A 27,555-nucleotide genomic window follows, 5' to 3' on the forward strand; every position below is an offset into this window, starting at 1 on the left:
AAAAATATTCAAAGTTAAGCTTTAATTACCGACAAACATTGAGGTGACAATTTGTTCACACGACATTAATAATATTAGATTGTAGAAAAAATATGTGACATTTTAATTAAGAATATAAGATCTAGTGATTTGGTTTAGAATATTTTTAACAGGTTTTCAATACAGACTATTTTATAGTTCACACTTAAGCCTGTTATACACCTTCAGATTCACTGTTCAGTTAACACTGAAAGTGTGTTACTGGCATTAACAGTTAACTATATGAAAAGACAATATAGCATATAGAACACGAAAAAATACTTATCATACAAAATTACATGTAATAAGAAATAATTTCTTACTTACGAATCAGAAATATTCTATTCTAACATCAAATTTATTCAAACATAAATAAATAATTATTCCATTAAGATATTTGCTCATATAAAAATATTTTAATTACCTATATTCATTAATCTAATAAAAAGAATGCTAATAACTAACTTAATTTTAAGAAATTGGTGTTTTAATAGTTTGTAGAAAGATTGGTGTCATAGCGTTATAACCTGAGTGTCATAACCTGGATGTCATAACCTGAATATCATAGCCTGGGTATTATAACCTGAGTGTCATAACCTGGGCGTCATAACCTGGGCGTCATAACCAGGGCGTCATAACCTGGGCGTCATAACCAGGGCGTCATAACCAGGGCGTCATAACCTGGGCGTCGTTACCTGGATGTTATAACCTGAGTGTCATAAGTTGTCATTCGAAAAGTACACTTAACCAGATTGTTATAGGTACAGAAGAATTATTAAGTTATACTTATTGTTCATATTTTTAATTATCTTTGAAACACTATTTATATTTCTACGGACTTCTAATTTCTCAACTTTAGATTCCTTTATTAATTATTGTAATAATAATTATTAAACGATCAATTTACAAGTACAAAGCGTTAATACTTAAGATAGTTAACATAATTGATATTATCTTAACAAATTACCACTATTATATGCATCTTTATAGTTGATAAAAACCAGACATGACGTTTTCATTATACAGCATATTTTTGTACCTACTCCTCATAAAGAAAGATTTTTTGTCAGTTTTTAAATCGTCATTGATATTAATTAATAATTCTGACGAAATCAGTTATTATTTTTCTAATAATTACTGGAACTAGAAACGATTGAGACCAAGATTCGTAAAAGTATAACTTTAAATTTCAACCTTGAACGAAATAAGTATTTAAAGAGATTCCGTGATTTTAGACAGATTAGTCGATTTCAGTTACAAAATTGCAGACAGACAAAATATACACAAGGCATGAATATTATTTATTGGTACTTTCTTTATAAGGTACTATATCGGTTTGTAATTCGATTTGAAAAAGACTTTTAAGGGTTAAACAATTATTTTCAGGACCTAAACAACAGATGGCGCTAGTAACGGACTAGCGCCATCTGTTGTTTCTTTAAAGTTTCACAACTATGCCTCGTCTATAGTATTGAATATCTGCAAAATAGTTCTTCAAAAATCAGCAATTTGAGGTGTAGTTCTATCAGCTTGTAACAACCAATCGATGATGAGTTGGTAGTTGTTCTGCGTCCAGGCGACGTTGGCGGCGGTGCGCTCCAGCACCTGCAGCAGCGGCCGGCCCAGCGCGCCGCCGCTCTGCGACACGAACCTCTGCAACTATACAAAAACGTTTATTTACATATGCGGCAATGAGGAGACGAAATAAAACACTTCACAAACCACGGGTTCTGTTCATTCGCCGGTCGACGTACAAGTTAAGCCGACTACCCTCAAATTTCACTTTAAAACTACCAACAGTTTTTACATGTACCTCGGTAGAAATTAGTAGTTTATGTTTAACAAAAATAATTGTATAAAAATAATACAAAAATACCATATAAAGACTTTTAAAATTCTATCGTCAACAATTACTAATATTATAAATGCGTATGTTTAGATGGATGGATGGATGGGTGTTAGAGTTTGTAGCCTAAACGGATGAACGGATGTCGATGAAATTTGCCATAGACATAGAGGATAGTCTGAAAGAACACATAGGCTACTCGCTTTTGTGTTTTTTAATTCCACGCGGATGGAGTCGCGGGTGAAAGCTAGTACTAAATAAAATAAAATTGCAAAATATTATTATCTATGAACTAGCTGTTGCCTGCGACTTTGTTCACGCGATTATAAGATTACCCGGATCAAATACGGCTTACAGACGGACAGACAAAAAAAATTAAATGCTATTTTCGTTATTATAAACGCAAATACATCATCTGCAAATTTTCTTTTGATATTACAGACACTCCAATTTTATTACATGTATAGATTTACTAGCGATCGCCCGCCAATTTGTCCGCGTGAAACAAACAAAAGTAAGCAGCCTATGTGATCTTCCAGAATATTCTTTACATCTATGACATTTCAGCGGTTTAGGCTACATAGTCTATACATTAATCCATCCAAACTTTGGCATTTATGATACACTAGCTTTCGCCCGCGACTCCGTGGGCTTGAGATTAAAAAAAAACAAAAAGTAGCCTATGTCTTCTTCCAGACTACCCTCTATATATGCCAAATTTTCGAAAATCGTTCAGCAATTTAGACTACAAACTCTAACAGACATCCATCCATCCATCCATCTAAAGTTTTACATTTATAATATTAGTAAGACTAGTAAGAAGTAAGATTATTTGCTTATACCTCTTCGTATTCATGAGCTTGATTCAATCTTCTTGTGACGACTTTAACAATAGAATTAAGCGTTGACACAGAGCCGACACTGGAAAAAAGAAAAAATAAGTCTAAAAAAAAAATACCAACTAGCGCCATCTATAAAACTACAAGTAGACATTTTTTGTAGCCAATAGCTGTTTTATAAAATACGAAAATTATTATAAAACTTGATTAGATTGATTGATATATTAGAAAGTAAATCTTATGTTTTGTTTCTGAAGTTTACGTTTATTTTATAATTACCTAGTGATTTATTAATGTTGATAATCTATGTTTAAACGGATTCGAGTTACGTAATTTGAAAAAGCATTTCTTGATGTTATCGAACCAATAACTAACGAATAATAAACGTAGCTGGGAAACCGGCCGTTGGATATCTATAAATACGAGTGCTAGCCAAACTATATTGTGGCTTTGAATATAGCTTTTCTGGAAATTTTCGTATGGTGTCAAAATTAAATTTAAATCTGATATTTTCAGTGTTTTTATTGTTTGTAAAAGTCCGTCGCACCAAACTTTCAATTATCCGATAATAATTAAACGTGTAAAATGTTTGATGGAAATAAAAGATTTTGTTCCCTTATCTGACAGTGACGTCATATTAAAACTATCTGTGTCTCTATCAGCCAGTGGGACAGGGCCTAAGTGTTGTTATATTTTGAATTTAAAAAAGGGGTTGCAAAATATATTAATAACAATATGAACTGTGAAAAAAAGAGTACGGAGAAAGAGTCTGTAGATGTTGATTTAAAATAAAAAGTATTTTGATAGATTAAATGAGGATTATTTTTAATTAGGTATTATCTATACTTCTATACTATTATAATAAAGCGTAAACACACACTTCTTTGTTGCCTAAGATGTCAGCAATTGCAGCATATTTTTAAATAATTCTTTTTTCAATAAAAAGACCTACACTTACATCACGCTTTAGGCTATATATTTCACGCCATTAAACTTAGGGGGTAAATATTTTGGATAAAAACCCTAATGTGGGAAAGAGACCATAAGTTGCTGCCAACATCAAGAAAGCAATATTGCCATACTTTGTCATCATGTCATGTTTGACATTTGCAATTGAATTTCACAAATGTAATCAATAAAACAGTTTTCAAATTTTTTTGCGAATGAAGTCGCACGGGAATAGCTAGTACTTACTATTCCTTCAGCCTGCGCCAGTTGGCTCGTACGAAGTTGAACGCGATGGGCTCCCCGATGGCGGAGCCCGACACCGCAGAGAACACGCGCACCGTGTCCTGCTTGCGGATACCGCTGTCGTTGCGCAGAGATAGCTCCAGATATCTACAATACACAAAATTAATATGTAATTATTGACACAAAAAAGAATGAAAAGAGATAACATGAACGGGTTTATTCTAAAGAAAACAAAGTCGTGGCAAAAGGTAGCCAGCTCAGCGTATGCAGGAGGGACTAAGCCGTTCTTACGCTGGTTTTTAGCTAGCTCTTTAGCATTGAAGTAACTTTTACTAAAACTTGATATCGATGAATTTTATTTCGCGCTTTCATACCCAAAAAACTGTCGGTAACTCAGTGGTTTAAATACTAGACTTGTACAGATCCTTTGCTCGAATCTATACCAATGTGAATTTAGAATTCAATGTACAATCGCGGAAATTTGCGGTGTTTCATTTAAAAAATTGCCTTGTTATTGCAACCAAACTCCGCTTCTTACAAATAACTAATTAGATAACAGTGAGTGCACGAAGGGATGAGAAACTAGCCTTGTATTACAAACCGACTTTTTTTTTAAAACATTAAAAAGCTACATTCTATTGGTTTTTATTCCGCGCCAAATTTACAAATGTTCAAACGATTGTAGCTTTTAAGGTACACTGCTAGTTTCCCCGAGTGTACATAACTAACGTCTGCATATTTCAGAGAAGAAATTCAAAGATATGTGTGTAGTCAACCAACCAACAGCAGACCAGCGTGGATGACTATAAACTTGTCACACCTAATTTTAATTAACAGTGGTAGAGCCCGCTTTAACATCTTCGCACGAATGGGCCAGCTCACCCCCACCAATACCACGACCACACAGAAGACAGGTGTGAAGTAGAAGCAATTCTGCGTTTCCTCTGATAAGTGTGGTGCTGGAGGCCTAATTTTAGGCCCTTTCCCTTTCCACCCTTTTCTTAAGAGGAAGGGATGAGAAGGAAAAGTAGATTTGACGGTGGAGGAGACGCATAGGAAGGGGAAATGTCCTTTTTATGTGCGGCCCCTCCACCATCAATGAAGGGTAGACAACGCAACAATTGCGAATATTTATGGGCAGAGGTTGCTTTTCATTTCGATGGATTCTGGTGGCCGCTTGTTCGTTTTAATATTAAAAAAAAATTAGTGTAGGGTTCGAGTTCTTCAGTGGGGACGTATAGAGTGATATAAAGGTAACGCAACTCGGAACATAGAAAAGGGAAATAATTCTTAATAGTTAGTACCTGTACAACAAATGCGGAGCCCTGGTGCAGCCGAGCACGGAGAGCAGCAGCTCGCGCTCGGCGGGCGCGCTGGCGGCGGCGAAGCGCTGCCAGGCGAAGGCCCACTCGCGCGCGCCTCCCGTCTGCAAGCCCACGCAGTACACCGTGCTGCGGATGTCGGCGTGGATCCTGACACGAAGCAACACAATATTACTATTATAATAAACTATTATTTCTTAGTATACCTAATACGAGTATTATAATAACTCAAAACTGTAATAACTCAAAAACTGTAATATTTCAAAAATTCTTTCACCATTAGAAAGCTACGTCATTAATAAATAACATAAGCTATGTATTTTACTATTTTTTTAATTTGTTAGAGTTTGTAGCCTAAACGGCTGAACAGATCTCGATGAAATTTGGCATAGACGTCTAGGATAGCCTGGAAGAACACATAGGCTATTCACTTTTGGTTTTTTTAACTCCACGCGGACGAAATCGCGAGCAACAGCTGGTTAAACGGCTGAACGGATTTCGATGAAATTTGGTACAGATGTAGAAGATAGTCTGGAAGACATAGGCTATTCACTTTTGTTTTTTTCAATTCCACGCGGACGGAGTCGCGGACGAAAGCTAGGACTAAAATAAATAAACCACTTGATCTTCAGTATAATAAGGTTAAAAAACAAATGAATCACGGTTGAATCATCGCCTTTCATTTCCAGTTTTATCGAGTCATTATAACATTGTTTTTGAAGAAAGCGGATTTAGTTTTCAAATTTATTTTAAAATATGATTGATAAGTAGGAAATTAGTCATCTAGATAGCCAACAATATAAAGCTAAAGTACCTCAACAAGCAAATAAGTCATTTTAAGGTATTTACATGGAGTTTTGTCATCAAATAACTCATAACTTGTTACTCATAGCATAAGGGTTATACCAAATCCATTTGTTAAATTATACTAATATTATAAACTAGCTGTCGCCCGCGACTCCGTCCGCGTGGAGTTAAAAAAACCAAAAGTGAATGGCCTATGTGTTCTTCCAGGCTATCCTAGACGTCTGTGCCAAATTTCATCGAGATCTGTTCAGACGTTAAGGCTACAAACTCTAACAAACATCCATCCATCTAAACTTTTACATTTATAACATTATTAAGGTATGAAAGTTTCAATGAATGGATGGACGGATGGATGTTTATTAGAGTTTGTAGCCTAAACAGCTGAACAGATTGCGATGAAATTTGGTACAGATGTAGAGGATAGTCTGGAAGAACACATAGGGTACCTACCTTTGGTTTTTTTTTTAAATTCTACTTGGACGTTGCGAGCGAAAGCTGGTAATCAATATTTATTACTTAAAACCACACATTTTCTCTAAGGTATCCCATTTCTGGGACATCTTCGAGTGAAATAATTACTTGTGTGTGTGTGCCATTCTTCAATATATAGCTTTCGCCCGCGATTCTGTTCGCATCAAATTAAAAACACAAAAATGAGCAGCCTATGTGTTTTTTCAGAGTATCCTCTACATATTTGACAAATTTTATAGATCGTTCAGTAGTATAGACTACAAACTCTAACATCTATACATATAAACTTTCGCATTTATAATATTAGGTAAGTCATTTTGTTACATCTTAATTATTTTTAAAACATTTATTTTAATTTATTTGTGTGTGTGTTAAACTGAAGACATCTTACTCATTGTACGCATCAGGGTTGGGGCTGATCATCCAGTTGGTGTACAATCTGACGGCGTGTTCGAGACAGTGCTGGTGCTGCAGGTGGCAGGCGGCCGCCAGCAGGTCGGCCCGGTACTGCGCGCGCACCACGCTCTCCCCCGGCGACACCTGCCACCCCACCTCTTCCACCGCACCACTTACCAGACGAAGGACGTAATTCTGCGAACAACAGTTCTTTTAAGTCTCTAGCTGTTGCCCCCGACTCCGTCCGCGTGGAAAAAAAACAAAGTGAGCCTATGTGTTCTTCTAGACTATCCTCCAGGCCAAATTTCATCGAAATCAACAAGCTCTAAGATCCATCCATCTAAACTTGCGCATTTGTATTTTTAATATGGAAAATGATTAGTAGATTTTTGTTAATCTATACTCTATACTAACATTATAAAGAGAAAAGGTTTGTATTTTTGAATTTTCGTATGTATTAAATTAACACAAAATCTACTGGAGTGATTTTAAAAATTCTTTCACTATCAAAAAGATATGTTATCACTGAGTAACTACATTTTTACTGTAATTTTAAATTCACGCAGGTGAAGTCGCGAGCAAAGGTTAGTTTAATATTTCCTTTAACCATTCCAACTAAGCTTTAGGCTTGTGCTTGGAATGGTTCACAATAATCGAATAGCGGGTTTCGAACCCTCGACAGTAGATCGGTAATCAACACCCAAAACTATTAGGCTCTTGGAGCATCGATAACTTTGCAACAAGTAGCGCCATCTCTTATCCAGTGCATGACAACTAAAACTAACAAAGTCATAATCGGTATTATCTAATAACCTTGCCCTTATAAAATAAGATAAGATAGTAAATAAGAATTTATTGCAGGATATTGATAGGCATTATACGAATTATGTTTAACTTTTATTGCTAATAAAACACGATACTAAAACTAGCTATAGATAGTAGAACAAATCTAGATTCTAATTATGTAACTAATCTAAAAAGTATTAAAAATAAAACCCATATTATTTTTTTTAAATCATTGTGCAATTTTAATTGATTATAAAATATTTATTATTATATATTTAATCTACATTCTGATCTCACGTGAATTTGATAAAATATATCTGAAAACGAGATCTCTTGTCCCACTTTACAAAAAGAATTTTATCAAACTATGTCATTTTATGTAAAGAGGGCAAAGTCAATCAATTTATAAGGTAATAATAAATTTATATCATATCATTAACTAATCGTGGAAATAAAACAAGATTAGTTATTTGGACTAAAACAGTTTACCTACAAACATAAAACTTTATTTTAACTTCTATTATATACTAACGACATCTAGCGATGATTTTATCAATCATGTAGTGCTAAATATTTGAAATTAATTTTTGAAATTCATATAACTTTTAAAATCACGTACCGATTCTATTTTATGTCGCCTATAAATATAAAGAAAGTAACTGCTATTTTCAAATTAATTCTCCTAAACCTTCAGCGCCATCTAGCGTTAAAAACTAAAAACAAAAATAGTTGCCTGAAATTTTAATGTAAATTTATGTTCTAATAGTATCGAACTAACCTTGTATTCCAGATAATAAGCTCCCTTTGACAGCATAATATCAATATATCCCAAAGCGACTAAACCCGCCTTCCATGGCACATAGCTTCGTTCATGTTGTAAGTAACTGGTGATATCCAACGCCGTTCTGTAATCCAAATGTCCCGCTAACGCTAGATTCATTGCATCATCGATGATTTGAGCTCGATTTATCGGATGTATCTCTTGGAATCGATTTTTATCGTTCAAAATATTCACTAACAGCTTCCAATTGTGTCTATCGTAGTTAACTCGATAGAAACCTGGAACAGAGAGGATTAACAATTGATATAAATAACTCTACAGTAGAGTTAAAAACGTTTAGAGTGGCCACCCACTTATTTATTGTAAAACTAGATTTGGTATAGGAAATCTCCTACTTAAAACAGATAAACTGAATGAGAAGAAATCTTCAAATTATTCACTAGCTTTCCCCCGCGACCCCGAACGCGTGTAATTTAGTAGTCTATGTGTTCTTTCAGACTATCCTCTACATCTAGGCCAAGTTTCATCAAGATCCGTTCAGCAGTTTGGGCTACAAACTCTAACAAATATCTATCAATTTTCCAATTAGAAGTGTTTAATACAATTTATTAGTAAGATTTAGTTTGTAAACTGACAGACAGACCTGTCTGCTGTATATTAGCGATGAACCAATCATCTTCACTGACGGAGATATTCTTCACAGTTATAGCTCTTTCTCCGCGCAGCCAAAGTTTTGGTCGCGTTGATTCGAAATCTTTCTCCGACGCCGTCGTATATGATACTGGTATCCACCAAACGGGAGATTTCTGATCTTCTGTCGTTATATTCACCAGAGCGAATCTCTCCTGGCAATTAAAGAAAATAGTGCTAATCATTTGTTATTTGTAGTTTTATTTTCTGTCAATGGATGGCGTTAATAACAGAAAAAGTGCTTATTGTTTGGTTCGATTTGTAGTTTCGCTTTCTGTCAATAGATGGCGTTAATTTCGGAAAATAGTACTTTTTTTGGTTCGTTGTGTAGTTTTATTCTCTGTCAATAGATGGTGTGGATTTATAATCCTGGATTGAACTTTCAAATAACATAAATAACAAGTTTTTGAGATCAAAAATTATACGAATTATATTAAATTTTTATTTTGCGTTGGTACTACGTATAAAAAAATATTATCTATAATGATATTATAAGGAGAAAAGATTTGTATTTTTAGATTGTGTAGAAATAACTAATTGACCGATTTCAAAAATTCTTTCACCGCTAAAAGGCTATGGTTACAGTGAATAACTTAGGCTAAACATTATTTATATACTAAAATAGAATACCAATTATCACAAACCTGTTTAAAGTGGATAATACCGGTTTTATAATCTCTAGTGATGGTCAGTACTGGGAAGCCGGTCTGCAAAGTCCAGGAGTCCATCACCACACCCACGTCAGCGTCAAACGCCTTCCTCTCCCTCGCGGCGTTCGTCAGCGCCCCCCACAGGTCGCTCTGTTCTGCTTCACAGAACTTCCTCGCGTTCAGGTACGCTGTGATACCAGCGTTGAACACGGAGTCTGTGAGGAAATGATTCATCATACGAAGAATTGCTGACCCTGGAATACATAAATATTCGTTATATTTTGTTTGATTAATAACGTATATGAATTATCGAATTAAATTTGAACGCAGCTTATAAATGTATACGAAAAAAAGATTTGGTTGATACAGGGCTAGTTTCTTTTTATTATTATTCCTTTGCACTATACTGGTGTCTAATAATTTTTCGATAAAGGCGGAATTTGTCTTGTTACAATGAATAAGGCAATTTCTACTAAAGTGGATCACCGCGGAAAACCACGACTGTACAAAAAGGTAGTATTTGATGACTGTTTTAATAAGTTTTTTGTTGTTGAAATTAAATCTGGAAAGAAACTTAAAAAGGTAAATAACACCGATTAAATAACATTAAATAAAGAAATCCATACATCTGTTGTATTTGTATCCGTTTGTAATAGGATCCCTATCCTCGGATTGGATTCCCACAGGATTGTATGGCTTTTCGATATCCAATTGTGGGTTTGTCTACACTTGTTATTTCAAAGATTATCCTTTTACTTTCATTAAAAATGAAAGCAGCTAATATTTGATACTGTCTTTTTACTTAATATGTTTAACACAATAGTTTTTCAATTCAAAATTGAATTGTTTTACGTTATAATCATACTAATATTATAAATGCGAAAGTTTAGATGGATGGATGTTTGTTAGAGTTTGTAGCCTAAACGATTGAATGGATCTCGATGAAATTTGGCGTAGATGTAGAACATAGCCTGGAGAACACATAAGCTTGCTTTTCTTTTTTTTAATTCCAGCTAGTAATTGAAAGCCAGTAGTTAAATAAATTCACCTTTGCCGTAAGAAATTTTATCAAATATTGCACCAATTTCCTCTGGATTCCCGACTTCTACAGATATCTGATGAGACGTAGTTAATGCGTCCAGTTTGAACACACTTTGAACTTCATTCAGCACAAACACTTCCATTAATTTCCATGTCTTTTCCACCTTAAAATAGAAATTAATATTAGTAAAAGTAATTTATTCACACCAAATATTTACACATTTACATTTATAATCATTTCATTATTACTATAAAATATTGGAGGTTGCTCCCGACTTCGTACGCGTAAAATTAAAAAAAATATAAACACAACCTATGTTACTCAGAGATAAATTACCGTTGCAATGGTGAAAAAATTTTAAAATCGACCCAATTTTTACATAAATCGAATAAATATACATACAAAAATACAAATCTTTCCTCTTTATAATAACAGTATAAATGTAGATAGGGAGGTCTCAGTAATTAAGGAATTATTTCGTTACTTTGCAGTGTATTCTTTGTTATGAATATTTTATTTGAAAGTCGATTTTGTTTTTTAATATTTTTTAACATTAGTATAGATAATGTGACTTACCGCATCCACGGCAACATATTCGACGTAACTAGCAAATCCCTCATTAAGCCATATATCCGACCACCAGGCGGGGGTGACCAGATTTCCGAACCACTGGTGTGCGATCTCATGAGCAACCACTGACGCGACTCTCGCCTTCGCTGTTGTCGGCGATACGCCTTCGTCGTATAACATCGCTATTTCCCTGAAATATCCTTATTGATATAGCTATTCTAGGAGAGTATCTCTAAGTTTAGTTAGTAAAATTTTAAATGAGATAATTTACTTATCCAAAACAACTTAACGAGTATCGACAAAATTAGGGACAAATATACCTAGTGTGAAATAACACGGAGGTCACTTGCTATTTTTTTTTAAATCTTGCGTGAGTAGAGGACAAAATCGATCTAATAAAGATTAAAGTGGAACGAATCAGAACAGTTTTGTTCTGTAGCTGGTGATGGTTCATAGGAATAAACTAAATCGAAGCTAGATTAATATTAAAATTGGCTTATCTTAAGTTCTAGTTAAATTTTACCGCAGTACGCTGTAGGAGCATTGTTGTTCATTTAGATTCTTAATCAGTCCATTTCGAATTAATGTTTTTGTCTTTCCATTGTAAACTGTAACTTCGTCAACGCGGAATTATTAAACATGTATTTAGCCTGTCTACCAGACTACATCTATACCAATTGCCAAAAAAATCACGGAGATCCGTTCAGCAGTTTAGGCTAACACATCCATCCATTTAAACTTTCGCATTTATAACATTAGTAAGATAAATTGTATGTATGAAAAATTGTTACATAATAAACTAGCAACTGTCTGAGGGAATCGTTAATATGAACAATAGAAGCAATTGGTGGCTAACGTATAGGGTGACAATCAGTGGCGGTGAAATGCTTCATTAAACTCCTCTATTGAATATTTCTCTTCCCTCGCAAATGAGAACTGTTTGGATTTTCTACATCGGTTATTTCGTATATAATCCAAATCACATTTTGGTTTACAACAATAGGGAGACGTATGGATTTTGTACCTTTAATTATTGTTTAAAATAATAGGAACGTTATTAGTTGAAAACTGTTTAGTTTTTTTTACAATCAGTTGGTTTAGGGAATGTAATTTGATGCCTGGGATGTGCTAAGCAATAATACATATGGCCTGTCTCACCACTGGCTGATAGAGGCACAGGCAGCTTAATAATGACGTCACTGTTAGATAAGGTTACAAAATCCGATATTTCCATCACATATTTTAAACGTAGGATTGTTCAGACAAATTACAATTTGGTGGGACAGGCCCTTAAGAAGCTTAAATTGCTATTTTGTTTTAGAAGAACGAATCTTACAAATAAATACAGTTAACTTAAGTAATGACAAACATACTTTCATACTAATATTATAAATGTGAAAGATTAGATGGACGGATGGATATTTGTTAGAGTTTGTAGCCTAAACGGCTGAACGAATGTGGATGAAATTTGGCACAGATATAGAACATAGTCTGGAAGAACACATAGGACACTCGCTTTGGATTTTTTTAATTCCACGCGGACGGAATCACGTGCAAAAGCTAGTCATACTTAAGAAACCATTTAATCTTAGTATACTTTTTTTCCTTTAGCTTCAAATTGGGTTAAAATAGCGACATAACAAAACGTTATTTAGTAATGTATTGCCTTAGCAATAACGTTTTATTAGCCTTATATTTTATTGTGTAATAAATCGTTATACTATGCCAGCTTTAACGTTAAAATATCGTGCCTCCCTCTTCAATATTCCTGTCACGTTGAGCCACCAAATCTAAATTACGAAACGATTGGCAAAGACCGAAAATTCAAATGAGGCAGATACAAGTCCTAGTGACTTGGTGACATGAATAAAGGCTAAATTCGATTTTGTTTACAGAATCTTAATATTATTTTTATACTAAAATTTACTATACTGATAAAGTAAGTCTCTAGAAAATCATATTTTATAATGAATGACATTCATGAATTTCGCGGAATCTTATTAAACCTTACTAATATTATATATACGAAAGTTGGTTGGATGTTTGTTAGTTTGTAGCCTAAAATGCTGAACGGATCTTGATGAATTTGGCACAGATATAGAGGATATGGATATGGATATGTTTCTATTCTACTCGAGCTGAGTCGCGGGCAAAAGCTAGTCTAGTGATAATTTAATTTTCTAAAGATGAGAATCATTTTAGTAATTCCCGGAGCCTTATCATGCTAACAATTAAACCTATATGAATATTAAATAATTCAATCATACCTGAAAGTTAGTAGTCCCCAATTCTCCATAGCGCCTGCTTTGAAATCGGGCAACGCCATCATGTCAATTTTAGGCAAAGGGAATTCTATCTTATAATATTCTTCCAAGAACTTTAATATCTTCGGTCCTATGTCCAAGGCATAAGCGGCAGAGGGCAATGCTTCCTTTCTCGCCCACACGGAGAAATTATTATCGCTCATATTACCGAAATCAGTCACCGCGAACGCGACTAAATACGTTGACATCGGGAGAGATTCCGCATAGTGGTCCCACATGTAACCCTTGAGAGATTCACTGAAATTAATTACTTAAAATATTGCAGATGTTTATGAGCAGTAATTAATTTAACGATTGCTGCTTGCTTGTTGTTCCACATTTTAGTACAAGTAACATTCCTATTGAGGTCCAAGAAAAGCAAAATGTAGGACAAAGGAAAACATCCTGGCTTAAAAACCAACGTTAATAGATCGGAATCCATTCACTTTTCAGGGCCACGGTCTCAAGTGCAAGTTGCCCTAATGCACTAACTTCGAAAGATGGCACTTTAAGAAGAGCAAAATTGGGTACTAAATGTGTATAATGTCTGGTCAATTGACATTATGTACAAGTTTAACAGGAAGTAACGACTTACTGTTTCTGTGTGGCGATTATATTCATGTTGGATACTGAGGTCATGTTGATTGGTCGTGCGATGCTGATGGTGAAGCGAGCTTTGAGCGCCGGCTCATCCCAGCAAGGAAACGCACGCCGCGCGTCCGTCGCTTGGAACTGTGTCACCGCTATCCATCTAACAAATGCAGCACCACATTTTAGTTACCTCATTTCAGGCTTAAATATAGATTTAAAAAAAAACATTTAATCCTTAACAACACAACAACATAATCAGAAATAACAAAAGAAAAACAAACATGACATAGTAATTAAGTAAACAAAATGTAATTCAATAAAAGATTACAACAAGTTTAGTAATGCTGGCCGGATTCTAGATAAAGCCTTTTATTTGAATACTAGAAAGCACTATAATGACTTATTTTTTTTTCCAATGAATGTAATTGAAAATCATCATCATCATCATCCGTATCCTACTCCCGTAGGGTCGGAACAACAGGCTTTTGCCCTTCAAATAACTAGTATCATACGTCATCTCAGTCATCACTCCCTTTTTGATCATGTCACCTTTCACGCAATCCATCCATCTCTTTCTAGTTCTAGGTAATTGAAAATCTAATCTTGTAATTTCATTAGTAAAATCTTAAGTATGCTTAATTTAGAATTTAAAGTTAATCTACCTATGTATGAAAATTCAGAACTTTGTAGGACAAAATTAATTCTTTGTTTATGCATAGAGAAGCAAGTAATACTGCAGCATCACGGGCCGCGGGGAACTTCATCAAACCAGCGCGTCGACACCTTTTGAATACAAATGATCTCATTAAACGTATCGCCTTTGGAACACGGAACTCATTTATTGGCCTTTGTCTATGTGAACTATGGTGGCTTAAGTCGCAATTTCACTTATGCTAGGTTGCTGAAGTCTCTATTTATTTTATCATTACCGAGTTAGTTTCACACACCCTTCGAGAGATTGTCAAGAGTAGGCGTCAGGAATGAGAAAACGATCCGGAGAGAGAGAGTTTCAAATTTGTTGAAACTTAAAACTAACTAGGTAATGAAGTAAAACTCAAGTTAACGAATTTCATGGAGTTATCGAACTGAAGGAACTAGTTAAATGGAGTTCGGAAACCGGCCATAAAAGTGTAGTTTTTGGTGTTGTATTACTCACCGTTTAACTCTCTTCTCTTCGTACGAACTTCTGTAGAAACCATGAAGATTGTCGTTTAATATCCCCGTGTACGATATATTTAAATAATACTGCTTCCCAGCCACGAGCGGTTCTTCTAGCAATAGTATTTGAAATTGTCGAGGTACATCTTCCGTTCTACTTAGGATTCTAATTTCCTTTCCATTTTCTTTTTTTAATACCTTTATACTATGATAAATTAAATCTACACCGTGAAAAGTGATTTGTTTCGTTTCATTCTTTACTGTTACAACTATACTGATTTCCCCATCGAAGGTGAAATTACCTTCAAAGATGTAAGGAGTCAATTTGAGATTGTAAGTATCTGGTTTAACATTCAACGGTAAGCGTACATCTGATACTGTTTGTATTTCTTCAGTAGTAGTTTCAACAAAAGCGGTTGTTGTTTCTGTTACAACTGTTTTATTATCAGCAGTTAATGGGATAACTAATAGTTTGGGTTGCTCACAATGTGTTAGTTCATATTTCGTTACATTAGCTAATTGGTCAGTCCTCGGACAGGCAGCGAAGTTATACACTAAGAAGGCAGTCGCCACTAAAGCTAATCCAAATATAACTAAGATAACGAAAGCGAGACTCTTCGATAGGTAAATCCCGCGTTTTGTTTTCGTTGAGAAGTCGCAGGTCGGCGGATTACCGTCCATTATGGTGAGTGGTTGACGACCTTGGGTCATCACACCATTTTCTTATCTGTAACAAAAAAAAATTCTAAAGAGATAGATTCTTACGATTGTTTTGATATGTTAAAATGTTCAAGCTTTGTTTGAAAAGATAACTAATGTTTATTATTTCTGACTTGTTGTCAAGCGAGCACCAAGAATCGTATGAGATTTTTAAGGTTGTGTTAATATCTAAGTTTTACGGATAATCTCTTCTTTTTTTTAAAGTTAAAAATAAAACAACCGGTGCAACAATATTACTACTTATGCCCGCGACTTCGTCCGTGTGGGATTAAAACAAAAACAGTTAGCCTATGTGTTCTTGCAGACTATCCTCTACATCTATGCTAAATTTAATCGAGATCCGTTCAGCAGTTTAGGCTACAAACTGTAACATCGATGCATGCATCTAAACTTTCGTATTAGAAAGAATATTAAAATTGATGATGTGGACATAACTGCCAACGTAAAATGCACCGTAACAAATATTTAGTTTAAGTACTTTCTTTTATTAATTACTCGATTCATTCCAAACAAATCCGGGTGCAAGAGAATATTTATCCGTGATGTAAATGCTACAACACGCGCGTTGTCATACCCTCGTGTAATCTCTGTTTACGATCACCCTGTTTAAAACTTAGAAGACATTGACCTCTTAGTTTAGTTACAATTCTATTTTGTCAACAACGATAACTTTGACTCTCAGTTTGATAATTGAACTAATGTTTTTTATTGTTGTTAGTTTGAACAATATCTTTATCAGCCATTTCGTTTCTATGAGGTCTTAATTCCGATTGTCGGATGTATCATGTTAACTTGATATTATGTGAAAACATTGGTGGACTGTTTCTTAAATTGAATTGAAAAACAATTGCCATCTGTGCAAAATGTTGTTATAGAATTCAAGGTTTAATGTTCCTGATCAAAGTACCTACTTTAAAGAATCGCCTATGTAGGTTTCAATAGAGAAAATTAAGTATTAAGATTGAATGTCGATGGCTGCAAATGCAAGGATGAAGAAAGTATTAATGAATTTTGTAAAAGATAGTAATTCGGTTATGACAGCTGATAGAGATGTATGGAAAAGTACATACTGTGCCCACCCTCCATAGAGAGGAGAGAGATAAAGATATCCAATCAATTAAAAAATTGCACGACGTATAAAAAAACAAAACACGATTCCCTATTCCACGTAAACATTATCTCCCTTTACCCTATTACCTTACAGGAAGGTTTTCTCGTCCTCCAGATAACTATCATGCATCATCTGTCATCATTCCCTTCTCGTTTATTTCACCTTTCATTCAATCCATCCATCTCTTTCTATGTCTAACTCTACCGGTGTACAACAATCATAACTATTATCACTATAGCACGTTAGGTTTGACCTAAATCGGAATGAGGGTAGATGTCATCTATGTAACAATGTATACACCCAGCCAACACGCAGCCAACAGACAATTCATTCAACTCTGATTGAAATCTGTAAAAGTAATCACAGCTAGGATTGTCACAATTCACAAGCGATACGACTGATTATGTGAAAAAAAACGTAAAAAACTTGTCATCGTGAGATAGAGATAAATGAAGCTAACAACCTATTTATAAACTACGTAATGAAGTTAGACGAAAGGTAACATTTTTATAAGACTAGCTTTCGCCCGCGACTTATAACAAAAGTCAGAAGCATTTGTGCTCTTCCAGACTATCCTCTACATCTATGCAGAATATCATCGATATCTATTCAACCGTTTAGGCAACAAACACTAGGAAACATCCATCCATCTAAACTTTCGCATTAATATTAGTAATATAGTACAGAAAGGGTAACCTGCTAATCTAAGAAATGAAAAATATTGTCCATTAAATTCCTTTAAATTTGGTTATCGTCAACAGGTCTTGTATTTATTTATTGCAATTTGCATCTTTTAAAAGTACAATATAATTCTAGTCAGTCTTCATCTTGAAATAGCAATGATGAAGAATTCGAAATATAGTAAAAAAATATGACTGGAATCCGCTAGCGCTTATGCCTTGTTGTTCTAACCCTTACGTTTCATATGCATCGAGCATGCAGTCGAACATCAATTGGGTCAAAGTTTAACTTTTATTACTTTAATATTAACGCCTAGCTCCTAGTGCTTTGTGTTTGATTGAGTTTTATAGATGCCCGTATTTTTATTGTATTTTATAACTTTTTATATCACGCTTGATTGCCCACATCTGTCAAAACGAATCATAAAAATTCAAAAAGAATTTAAAATATCTTTTAACTTTCAATTTTTTTTTCTTCCCAACATTATGTGAAAATTACCAACATCGTATACAATAGTAATTACACGATGCAATCTGCATTCAATGAACTATTTTTTTTATGTTTTCACAAAGGCTTAAGTCTTATCCACGCTATTATTTTTTTATTTGATATTTTCTCTTAACTTTTCTTTTAATTATTATTTTTATTAACTAACAAACATGGAGAACGCTTCTTTAAACGTAAAAACAATTTTCAATCTCTACACGAACTATATTTTTCTAAGTAATAGAAATATCTTGAAGCATACAATCAGTAAGAAGGAAACGCCCATATACTTATACAACTTCCTCACTCATCGCCATAACTTCCCATTGTTTTTTCAGAACACATTACAAGCTATTGTTCCCTAAGTGACGGACCACCGGCAGGATGTTCAATATAAAACATATTTAGATAATAATAATGTATCAAATTACTAGAATAACGTATTGTTTTCACATTTATATTTGGGAATAATGTTATAGTTAAGCTTTACCCTCGAATCCGTCTGCTCATTAAAAACAATCAAGAGTAAGTAAGCAGCTTATCTGCTCTTCCAAATTATGTATTACATTTTCCAACAAGATCCGTTAAGCTGTTTCGGCGACAAACACAAATATCCACCCATCTAAACTTTCGCATCTATACTAATATTATAAAGAGGAAAATTTTGTATTTTGTATGTATTGAAATAACTCAAAAACCACTGAACCGATTTTTTTTTAATAAAATTATAATAAGTAAGAAGTAAGATTTAAATAATCGATATATCTCTTCATGAAATTCCGGAAGAGAACATGATTCAATTGATAATTCATTTGACAAATACGGTTCAAACATTAAGTCTACAGAAGGTCACAACAGAATAAATTTTAAACAATGGTAGAGCGCGCTTTAACATCTTCGCACTGCAGGGTCGGTGTAATACCACGACCACACAGAAAATAGGCGTGAAGTGGAAGCAATTCCGCGTTTCGTCTGATGAGATTGGTGCCGGAGGCCTAATTTTAGTCCCTTTCCCTTTCCACTCTTTTCTTAAGAGAGTGTGGGAAGGAAAAGTGGATTTGACGGTGGAGGAGACGCATAGGAAGGGGAAATGTCCTCTTTAGGTGCGTCTTCCCTCCGTCAATGAAGGATAGGCAACGCATCTGCAATTGCGGATGTTTATGGGCAGAGGTCGCTTTCCATTTCGGTGGATTTAGGCCGCTTGCACGTTTGCCACCTTATATTATAAAAAAAAATATATTTTTTAACACAGCACGACTCTGACCATCACCATTAACTATACAATAATATTACTAGTTTATTACTAACTCGTTAATTAATACTATTTTCCTTTGGAGAGTTAGTTATTAATTCAAAGCTTGCGTTAGCAGCGTCTTGGAATATTAAATAGTACGTCAGACACCCTGGGGGTTGTAAACACGATGGGGCGCAGCGATAAAAGCAATTTGTACTAATGGATTCACTAATGACAATTAATTTCGTGTTACAAGCAAAATGTATAAGAACAAAAACATTTAAAAGTGCAAAAAAATGTTAAAGAATTGTATATTTAAAAAAAAATAAATAAAAACTAACAATGTTATTTTTTTTTACTTTTGTATCATTACTTTATTTTTAAAGTAGCTTTTGCCCGCGACTCCGTCTGTGTGGAATTAATTAAAAACAAAAGCCAGTAGCCTAAGTGTTCTTTCAGACTATCCTCTTCATCTACTCGTATGGCAAATTTCATCAAGATCTGTCTATCCGTTTTGGCTACAAACTCTAACAAACATCCATCCATCTAAACTTTCGCATTTATAATATTACGAAAAGTAAGAAGTAAGGTGTGCATTTTTCTCTTGAATATAGATGCATTAAATGTGATGTTTCTTTTTACCCTGATAATATTTGTCTTTTAATTAAAACAAAATCGAATCCAGATTACTCTAACCTTTTATGTGCCAAATAAACGGAACCACTTTTCATTTAGTAAACCTTCATTCTACCGTAAAGATACGACAGCACATTTAGATAACGAAGAATCACGTACATAAGAAATGGATTCACTTAATAAGATAAAAAACCAGGGGAGAGAAAATTACCTTTTCTATTAGGATTGGAAGACAGCAGCATAGGGTACCTTAACACTGACACACTTGGCAAAGAACACTTTGATAGGTCACATTTCTTTACACTGTACGACAAATATAATAAAATGACTCAACCTATCTCACATAAATCGAAACCAATCATTCCTGAAAAATGTAGTAACAAGCTTAGTAAGTAAACAGCTTTCTTTAAATATTTTCTTTTAAGGTATATTGTAATTAAATTAATATGCTTTCTATGAAATCAGGTGTAGAATCGACATCTAATTGCATGGATCTCTCTCACTCTCATCTCTCTCAACTCTCATGGACAACTCTCAATCTCACTACAAATATATTTAGTTTAAATAGTATAAATCTATACTAATATAATAAAGCGTAAACACACACTTCTTTGTTGCCTAAGATGTCAGCAATCACAGCATATTTTTGAATATTTCTTTCTTTAATGAAAAGCCCTACACTAACGTCACGCTTTAGGCTGTATATTTTAAACTTAGGGGGTAAATAATTTGGATAAAAACCCTGATGTGGGAAAAGGACCATTCCTTTTCCCACATCAGGGTTTTTATAGCCTAAAGCGTGACGTAAGTGTAGGGATTTTTTATTAAAGAAAGATTTTTTTAAAAAATATGCTAGCTAGCTATGGAGCTACGAGCTGCCAACATTAAGGAAGTAAGATTGTCGTGTGATGTCATGTGATTTTGACATTTGCAATAGACAATTTGACACATGTAAACAATAAAATAAAGTTTTTAAAATTTCATGCGGATGAAGCCGCACGGGAACAGCTAGTTCTATAATAAAACGCGACAGAAAAATTCAAAACAGCAATCTTGCAATCGTCACGTTTCCGTGTCGTGAGGTATAAATCGCCTAAAAGCTCTCGTTTACCTTCACCGACTGAGAAATAAGGTCATCTTTACTCGCTGCTTAGAGTCTTTGCTATTATTTCGATTCGATTTCGTTAATTAAGATTTATAAAACACACGTTAATAAATATTATCTATTTTAGAGTAAGTTTGTTTAAAACCGTATAATCATAGATCACAGCGACTCTCAATGTCAGATCAAAGAGTTTTGCGATAAACATTCTTTGAAATTATTGCCAACATTTAGGGAAATATGTGCGTAGAATAAATCAAACACACTGAATAAATAATTACAATCGTTTTTGTACAAGTCTAATGGTGTTCACCGACCTTCTAGAAATTTAGTTCCTAAAGCGACACTTAGGGGGCTCTTAACAAGAATTTAATGTTTACCAACGTTCAGGGATCAATATCATAATTTTGTTTAATACTTATAGACACTCTTAACCAAACACTTTAGAAGCTAGAGAGTTAAGAGTATAGGTTAATAGTTTCAGAATTGCTAATTTCAACTACAAACTGTCTTGGAACCTTTAATAAGTTTCGAACTTTCAAATTTCACGCGGACGAAGTCGCGAGCAACAGCTATCTATACTATTATAATGAAGCGTAAACACATACTTCTTTGTTCCTAAGATGTCGGCAATTACAGCATATTTTTGAGTAATTCTTTCTTTGATAAAAAGCCTTACACTTGCGTCACGCTTTAGGCTATATATTTTCACGTCATTAAACTTAGGGGGTAAATATTTTAAATAAAAACCCTAATGTGGAAAGAGACCATAAGTTGCCGCCAACATCAAGGTAGTAAGTTTGCCAGGTTTTGTAATGTCATGTCATTTTGACATTTGCAATTGACAATTTGACACATGTAAACAATAAAATAACATTTTCATAAGTTTATGCGGATGAAGTCGCAGGGGAACAGCTATAAGTAATAATTAAGGACAAAAGTGTGCCATTTGTTTCGTCCTCGTTCATTACATCAGTCTGTTTCGGGCAAGAAGTTCTTAACAAACCAAAATGAGATCATTTTAAAACTCGAGAACAAAAATAATTTCACCAGGTTTGTTTCCTACGCGTTTTATTTAGAATTATCCGGTAATTAATGTCTACTGGCCCATTAGATTTATGCGAGTTTGTTTTACAATGGATTAAACATTTTATTTCTTTACGCAAAACTATTCAAGGTTAAAAAATCTTCTCTGGAATAAATTTACAACTACGTATTTTATAGATTTTCTTACTGTATTTTATATAAATAATTAAATCTTTTTTATTTTTCAATATTCTTACGTTTTTGGTAAACTTTTTGTAGTCTGTGGAATGTTAGTTTTTTTTAATACCCGCTTTCCCAACTACGTTTACCCATTCACGCTTACGAAGTCGCAAGCAGCAGCTAGTAATAAAGGTAACTTCAGAAACCTAGCATAATGTGAACCCTATCTGTAGATCACATTGGCTAAGATCCGGTTTACTTATAATACGAACCTCGTAGTTTTTACGCTAATCGAGTAAAGTGGGTCATGTATGTTAGCGTACTTCGTTTGCCAATCGTTAAGCTATCGACCGATAATTACAATGGCATTTACGGCCATCGAGATATTTTTTTATTTTAAAAAAAGTATTTTAAGAAGTAAACTTTCACCTTAATATTTGTTCCTTCGTGGAGTAAACGAGCAACTTTGTGAAAGATATTTTCCTAACGAGTAAAGTTTTGAGAAACTACCAAGTTTTATTTTGTCAAAACTTTATTTTCTGTGTTGTAATATCACCCAAGTTAGCTTTATTATTCTAAGTTACTTTACGTAAATACCTTGCTACTGAGATCATACTAAGTATGAAAAGAAATGACAATTGCAAAGTAAAAATACATATTTTTACATTTAGTACTTGGGCTAGTTTTTAGTGGGAGTATTTGAAGCCCTAAAGGTATGTACTAACGAATTTCCGTTTTACCAGATTTTCAGGCATCAATAGTTTGCACGTAGGGTGACAACGAACGGGAAGTAATCTTAGGGGCCGTATGTTTAAATAGGGGTTGAAAAAGCTTGAAGTGTTACCCTTGAAAGATATCAAACGTACTTAGTTTTTTTTTTTAAATATTATCTGCGTAAAATTCAAAACATTAGTTGTATATTGAACTTAAGTTAAAAGTAAAGAAACTTATCTAAGAATGTTACATTTTCTAACGAAATTAATACCATAGTTATTTAAGAAGAAAATCGTATGCTCTAAATAAAAGAGTTTCCTCGGAAGAAAATTCGAGCGGCTAAAGAAATTGACTTGCAAGGTATTGTCAACCTTGTTGTGTTATACATAGGTCTTACTTTTCAATGTATTTATCATGAATACCTGTTAACCTGTTATTGCTTGCGTGTATGTAAACGAGCAATAGGTTCGTAGGTACTGAGCCAGACGATAATTCGAGCGAATGGTCAATTGCCCTCCCAATTGCCAGCCGCCGGGCGCACGCTCATTGAATCGCAAATACTGATCCACTGCCATTCTCAAACTCATACGGCCTTCTTACTAATACTAATCCTAGACACGTTTCTGTCTCGTGAATATGTCCGCGCAGAAATTAAAAATAAATCAAAAAAATTAGGGCCTGTCTCACCAAATTGTAAATTGTCTGATAACAATCGAACGTGTAAAATATGCGATGGAAATATTGGATTTTGTTACCGTATCTGACAGTGACGTCATCTGAGCCTCTATCAGCCAGTGGTGGGTCAGGCCCTTCATATTATAAACGCGAAAGTTTAGATGGATTAATGTTTGTCAGAGTTTGTAGCCTGATATTTGGGATAGAATTTAAGAACACATAGGCTTGCTTTTGTTTTTTTTTTAATTCCAGGCAAATAGAGTCGCGGGTGAAAGCTAGTATAATAGTTAACATAATCCTAGGTCTGCTAGTTTTGTAACAACGAATATAATTCTCCAATCGATTCAGTAGTTTGTAGCCTCAATGAAAACAATTAAGGCACTCCCGTACCAAATTTTACTTTTGGAAGCTCTTTACAATATTAGTATAAACAAGCATCCCGCCCTGACTTCGTAGCTCTATTTAAAACATTTCATCTGATAGAAAAGAAAACAATTGGAATAATAATTTACAAAATCGGTTAAACTGTAACACTTTGTTTATAAAGGTTAATACTTAAATTTCACTTTGAACAATCCGAGTAAAACATGAAGTCAAAACATTTATGTTAAGAATAATGTTCAAAACATAAAATTTTCCCACATTGGGTTTGAATAACAATTAACATAAAGATTTTTATATACATTTAATAATAAAAAAGTACTTACAATGTGCATATAGTTAATAGGAAACCCGATTTAGTTATGACTAGAAGTGCGATTTGTTTGGAAATATGGCTTACCATAAAAACTTAGACAGCGTTGCGAATACATTTTAGTACAAATATACGTCAGCCTTTTATTATTTTTAATTCTGACAAACATTTTTATGCGGCTTGTGAAATTTATGTAAAGCTACACATCATCTAACAGATTTATCTGAAATATCGGACTATTCAGATAAAAATGAGCGTGAGTACCTTAAGTAAATAGATTGACCGTTTAATGTACGAGTATCTAAATTTACGTTTAAATCAATATGCAAATATTAATGGGTTTAAGCTTTGGGTACATTGTACATTTATAACGGAAAACTGTCACTAGCATGTCGTAAAATCACTACTTTATTCGTCCACGTCGAATTTAAAAAACAGTGAGTAGCCTATGTGTTCTTCCAGACTATCCTCTACATCTATACCAAATTTCATCTATATCCGATCAGCCGTTTAATCTACAAAGTAACAAACATCCATCCATCCATCTAAACTTTCCCATTTATAATATTAGTATGATTGTACATTACATATGGTTTAAATACTTAGTTGCAAAATTCATTTGTAAAAGGTACATGTTATAGCCGTTAAAATTAATAACTTAATTTATAAATTGAATATATCGAAATGATGAATCGTTTGTATAAATTTATTTATAATTAGTTTTAGAATTAAAAAATCAAAATAAAAGTAAGTATAGTACAGACTTTGCTCTACATCTATGCCTATCCTGCTATTAAACTCTATCTAATATCCATCCATCCATTTCAACTTTCGCATTTAAAATATTAGTAAGATATGTTACTAAGGAGTACTCGTAGTTTTCTATTTACAGTTATTCAAATAAACATATGAACATAACAGTTTCAAATTGATGGAATTAAATCGATTTTACGGATTTAATTTTTGACCTTCAACGCATATAAAACTTATAATAAACTAGATTACATTCGAAAAAATAGTAAGAACATAAAAGTCGCAAGAAATAATATAATTCGCTAAATTATTTATTTACATAAAAAAATCAAAACCTATTTATTAAAAAAATTAATTAAGAACGTATTTCAAATTATTTTTACGGTAGCTAGCGTGAATTATATTTAAAAACGACAGCTTTCTTAATAACCGACTAAGGGCCTGTCCCACCACTGGCTGATAGAGGCTCAAATAGCTTAAAAATGACGTCACTGTCAGATAACAAAATACGATATTTCCATCTCATACTTTACACGTTCGATTATTATCTGACAATTTAAAATTTTGTGGGACAGACCCTGAATAAAATGTCAGTATGTGAACTGAGATAGCTAATAAATCCGAAATACAAACGTTATCTACGTTTCGAGGGTCCTAAACGCTCCTTGCGTGAGCCCTTTTGTCACCTAGTACTGTCCTATTGTTATAGGGCCCTTCCCCTACTGCACGTGAGTTTGACAAAGGGTTTGAGGAAACCGAAAGTTGGATAATAAAAGTAATAAAGAGCAATCTGATGCTCGCTTGTTTAAGCCCGTTGGGTAAATTGTAACGTCAAATTAACGGTTGCAAATGTTTTTTGGTAACAATCTTATTAAGCGTGGGTAAAACGTACCATTCTCTCGTTTTCATTGATATTTCCATCATGAACTTATAAATAAAATCATTAATCGAAAAATGTCATTAAAGAGATTGTTTTTGAATATCGGAATTAGCTTCAAAGAGGAAAGATTTGTATTTTTGTATGTACTGATATAACTCAAAAACTACTGAGCCGATTTCAAAAATTCTTTCACTATAAAAAAGCTACGTTATCAATAAATAACATAGACTATATTTTTTTATTTCACACGTGCGAATTCGCGGGCATCAGCTAGTGTTTCATATAATACATGTGTAAATTCACCTTCAATTGAATGTTGCTTACAAAAAAAAAGCAAAAAGTATATGATCTAGTGTTTTTCCGCAATTATGCCGCGTCAATCTCTTTGCCTGTTAATGTCGACACAATAGAGCTAATGAAATTGGTCCCACGCGACATCAAGTATCAAGAAAACTTAAGCCGAATGGGACGTGACCTTGATCGGGCCAAGGACGAAGACGATTCGATCGCGGAACAAGGATCTCGTATCAAGGATTTTCGGGTATCCTATTTTACGTTGCATGTTTTTTATAATTTTTATATGTTTTTGTATAAATGATTATAAACATTGAATATATTAAATAAACACAATTGTAGACTAATTGGTTACTGATATTACGGAGAAAGGTGAAAACGTTAATTAAGCATGTTATCAATTAATTAATGGTGTATAAAAACATGTATTTTATGTAAAGTAGAACATCTTAAATTATTACATTTAAAAGACAGTTTTAATTAATTTTTTTTTGAAAGAGGAAAAAACAAAGCTCTTAAAATTTCATTCTATTTTCGATGGAAAATCATAAATCATAAGAAATGCTCATCTTAAAAACGGTATTCATTCGGAATTCCACGAAAACTATTAAATATTTTTTATTGTTAAAAGTAAACAGAAAACGAATAGAGCGTTCGTATCTCTTGTATAAACATCGGTCAAGTTTTATAACCGCAGTAAAAGCGCTGAACATCGCGCGGAAAGCGCTGTATTAAATATTTTCAGAGATGAAAACAAAAAACGTACGTAATTAAGAGTAAAGGCTACGGAACTAAATTACCTTTATCCATTGTTCGTTACGACTGCAGGCGATATTCGGCGGGGTATTACGAAAGGCGGGAACGATGAGGAGTAATGAAACACGTCCACCCTACACGGCTGTCCTCGA

General features: G+C 33.9%; 1 protein-coding gene across 1 annotated transcript; it reads right to left on the bottom strand.

Annotated features, from left to right (window-relative positions):
- LOC106106048 (aminopeptidase N) lies at positions 1–27,555 on the bottom strand. Its single transcript, XM_013286574.1, has 14 exons — positions 27,448–27,555; positions 15,460–16,188; positions 14,308–14,463; positions 13,677–13,970; positions 11,416–11,599; positions 10,846–11,002; positions 9,792–10,051; positions 9,101–9,302; positions 8,455–8,735; positions 6,886–7,085; positions 5,199–5,366; positions 3,898–4,041; positions 2,707–2,785; positions 1–1,677 (listed from the first exon to the last, which is right to left on the bottom strand). The coding sequence occupies exons 2-14, from the start codon at positions 16,170–16,172 to the stop codon at positions 1,513–1,515; spliced, it is 3,003 nt and encodes a 1,000-aa protein (XP_013142028.1). The 5' UTR covers positions 16,173–16,188; positions 27,448–27,555; the 3' UTR covers positions 1–1,512.

Source organism: Papilio polytes, unplaced genomic scaffold, assembly GCF_000836215.1.
Source record: "Papilio polytes unplaced genomic scaffold, Ppol_1.0 DF822511.1, whole genome shotgun sequence".
NCBI classification, from domain to species: domain Eukaryota; kingdom Metazoa; phylum Arthropoda; class Insecta; order Lepidoptera; family Papilionidae; genus Papilio; species Papilio polytes.